General features: G+C 38.0%; 1 protein-coding gene across 1 annotated transcript; it reads left to right on the top strand.

Annotated features, from left to right (window-relative positions):
* Positions 1-504: 504 nt before the first annotated feature.
* LOC145610735 (uncharacterized) lies at positions 505-2,414 on the top strand. The gene is made up of 4 exons (XM_081666036.1): positions 505-925; positions 1,045-1,095; positions 1,182-1,278; positions 1,598-2,414. The coding sequence occupies exons 1-4, from the start codon at positions 505-507 to the stop codon at positions 2,412-2,414; spliced, it is 1,386 nt and encodes a 461-aa protein (XP_081522162.1).
* The last annotated feature ends 333 nt before the right edge of the window (positions 2,415-2,747 follow it).

Here is a 2,747-nt window from a genome sequence, read left to right as displayed (position 1 = left end):
GCTCAGGATAATGAGAGACAGTTGCTCCAAGAGTTTAAGTTAGTGAAGAAGCGGTATTTTTCTTATCTCACTCAGAAGGCTAAGATTAATTGGCTTTAAGTGGGAGATGATAATACTAAATTTTTTCATAATTTTGTGAAGTAGAGGCAGTATAAATCCAGAGTGATTGCTGTTACAGATAAAGATGGTATTTGGTGTGATAAGCCTGATTTGGTTACTAATGCTTTTGTTGAGTTTTATAAGTCTCTTCTTGGGACTGATATTGGGGACATGATCAAGGTGCAGGATGATATTGTGAATCATGGAATGGTCCTATCTGAAGACCAGGCTATGATGCTTGATGCTCCTTTTAGCTGACATGAAGTGAGGAAAGCTTTATTTTCTATTCCTTGTGATAAAGCTCCTGGGCCTGATGGGTATAGTAGCAATTTTTTCAAGCATTCTTGGAGTATTATTGGGGAGGAGGTTACTGATGCTGTGATGTAATTCTTAGAAAATGGCAAGATGCTCAAAGAGCTTAATTGTACCACTCTTACTTTGATACCTAAAGTAGAGTGTCCTGTTTCTGTCAGTGAGTTCAGACCTATAGCATGTTGTAATGTGTTGTACAAATGCATTACTAAGATGCTTTGTAACAGGCTAAAGATGGTGTTGCCTTCTCTGATTTCTCATAATCAAGCTGGCTTTGTTGAGGGCAGACAGATTGTGCATAATATAAGTATTGTGCAGGATATAGTTGCTAGATATGGTAGAAAGAACAATCCACCTGGGTGCTTACTCAAGGTAGATATAAGGAAAGCCTATGATTCTGTGAGTTGGGAGTTCTTGGAAGAAATGTTAAAAGCTTTGAATATTCCTCAGAAGTTCACTATGCTGGTTATGAACTGTGTTACTTCTGCTTCTTTTTCCCTTGCTATCAATGGAGGTTTAGCTAGCTTTTTTAAGGGCAAGAAGGGTTTGAGATAGGGTGATCCAATGTCTCCTCTGCTTTTTATTATTTGTATGGAATATTTGTCTAGAATTTTGGGGCAAATTGGTCTTCAGAGGAATTTTCAGTTTCATCCCAGGTGCAAGAAGTTGAGTTTGAACCATTTGGTATGTGCAGATGATCTGATTATTTTTTGTAAAGGAGACAAGGTTTCTATTGAGCTTTTTTTTTAGGAGTTTAGCAACTTTTGCAGCTGCCTCTGGTTTGGCTGCTAATGAAGGTAAATCCAACATCTATTTTTGTAATGTGGAGCATGGTGTGAAAGAGGATATTATGGCTAGCTACTTCTGGTTTCAAGGAGGGATCTCTTCCTTTTAAGTACCTGGGTATAAATGTGAGTGCCAAGAAGTTAGCCAAGGATGATTGTCAGTTGCTTATTGATAAGATTACTGGTATAATTAAATCACGGGGATGCTGAACCTTGTCTTATGCTGGAAGAGCTCAGTTAGTCAATTCTGTATTAATGTCTATGCACATCTATTGGGCCACTATCTTTCTTCTGCCCAAGAGTGTGATAGATGGGGTGGCTGCTATCTGCAGGAATTACTTGTGGACTGGAAAAGCAGTTTATTCTAAGTCTCCTCCAATTGCTTGAGATATTGTGTGTAGGAGCAAGAAGCAAGGTGGCTTGGGTATTCATAATTGCAGAATTTGGAATATTGCTGCCTTGGGTAAGCAGATTTGGAACATTGCTCAAAAGCAGGACATCTTATGGTTGAAATGGGTGAATGGTTTGTATTTAAAAGGGAAGAATTGGAAGAGGTATAAATGCCCTAGTAATGTTAGCTGGAGCTGGAGGCAAATCTGGTGGGTTAAAGATCAGTTCAAAGATGGGTATAATGGCAATATCTGGAAAGAAGATAGGAATGGTTATTCCATTTCTAGTGGTTATAACTGGCTCAAGGAACAGCATAATGAGGTGCCTTGGTGTAATTGGGTGTGGAATAGGTTTAATATACCTAAACATAAATTCATTTGCTGGATGATCCTTTGGAAGAAAATCAGAGTTAAGGCTTCCCTATTCAGAATTGGAGTAAGTGCTGATGCTAGTTGTCCTCTCTGTCAGAATGCTGATGAATGGGTTGAGCATCTGTATTTTGAGTGTGAGTATGCTAGGATGTGCAAGAATTTGCTAGCTCATAGGCTGAAGGTGAGGTTGGATCCTAGCTCATTAGAGGAGTGTAATGATGCTCTGAATCTGATTGCTGGCAGATTCAAAAGGCAGGTGTTTCAAGCTTTATATGCAGGCTTGCTGTATGTTATATGGAAGGAAAGGAATAGGGTTGTGTGGGACAAGTGTATCAAATGTCCTGAGAAGGTGATTGAAGAGCTTTTGGCAGATATTAGGCAAAGAATTGAGTTTGTCCTCCCTGCTAAGATTAGTAGAAGAAATGTGGAATGGTTTAGGAAGATGATGTATAGCTAGATCTTTTGCTATTGTATAGTGTGTTGTTGTTTGTTTTGGTACTGCTTGATTAGCAGCTGTTTTAGTGTAACCTTTGGAGAATTAATATAATTTTTAACTTTTCCAAAAAAAAAGATTAAATACTCAGCCAAACCAATAATGGCGGTGAAAGTTTGTCACCATCAGGTTTGATTTTACGGAGACATTTTTAGGTGTCTACACACGTTCAATTAACAAAATTCAACCATTAAAAAAAACCAGCATTATCATTTTTTCTTTCACCTTAGCTTCAATCATCAAAATTCCCCTATCTGATCTTTATTTTGTCTATTCATTTAAATCAACCTGACCCTA

The sequence above is a fragment of the Chenopodium album genome, chromosome 24 (genome assembly GCF_948465745.1).
Source record: "Chenopodium album chromosome 24, dcCheAlbu1.1, whole genome shotgun sequence".
In the NCBI taxonomy this organism is placed as follows: domain Eukaryota; kingdom Viridiplantae; phylum Streptophyta; class Magnoliopsida; order Caryophyllales; family Amaranthaceae; genus Chenopodium; species Chenopodium album.
The sequence above is the reverse complement of the archived record's forward strand: the minus strand, read 5'-3'. Positions and strand labels throughout refer to the sequence as shown.

Excerpts from the sequence above, each read along its gene's own strand:
- LOC145610735 (XM_081666036.1), top strand. The coding sequence starts at position 505 with ATGCTCAAAGAGCTTAATTGTACCACTCTTACTTTGATACCTAAAGTA. Across the intron at positions 926-1,044 it reads TTCCCTTGCTATCAATGGAG|AGGAATTTTCAGTTTCATCC; the intron begins GTTTAGCTAGCT and ends ATTGGTCTTCAG. Across the intron at positions 1,096-1,181 it reads AGTTGAGTTTGAACCATTTG|CTGCCTCTGGTTTGGCTGCT; the intron begins GTATGTGCAGAT and ends CAACTTTTGCAG.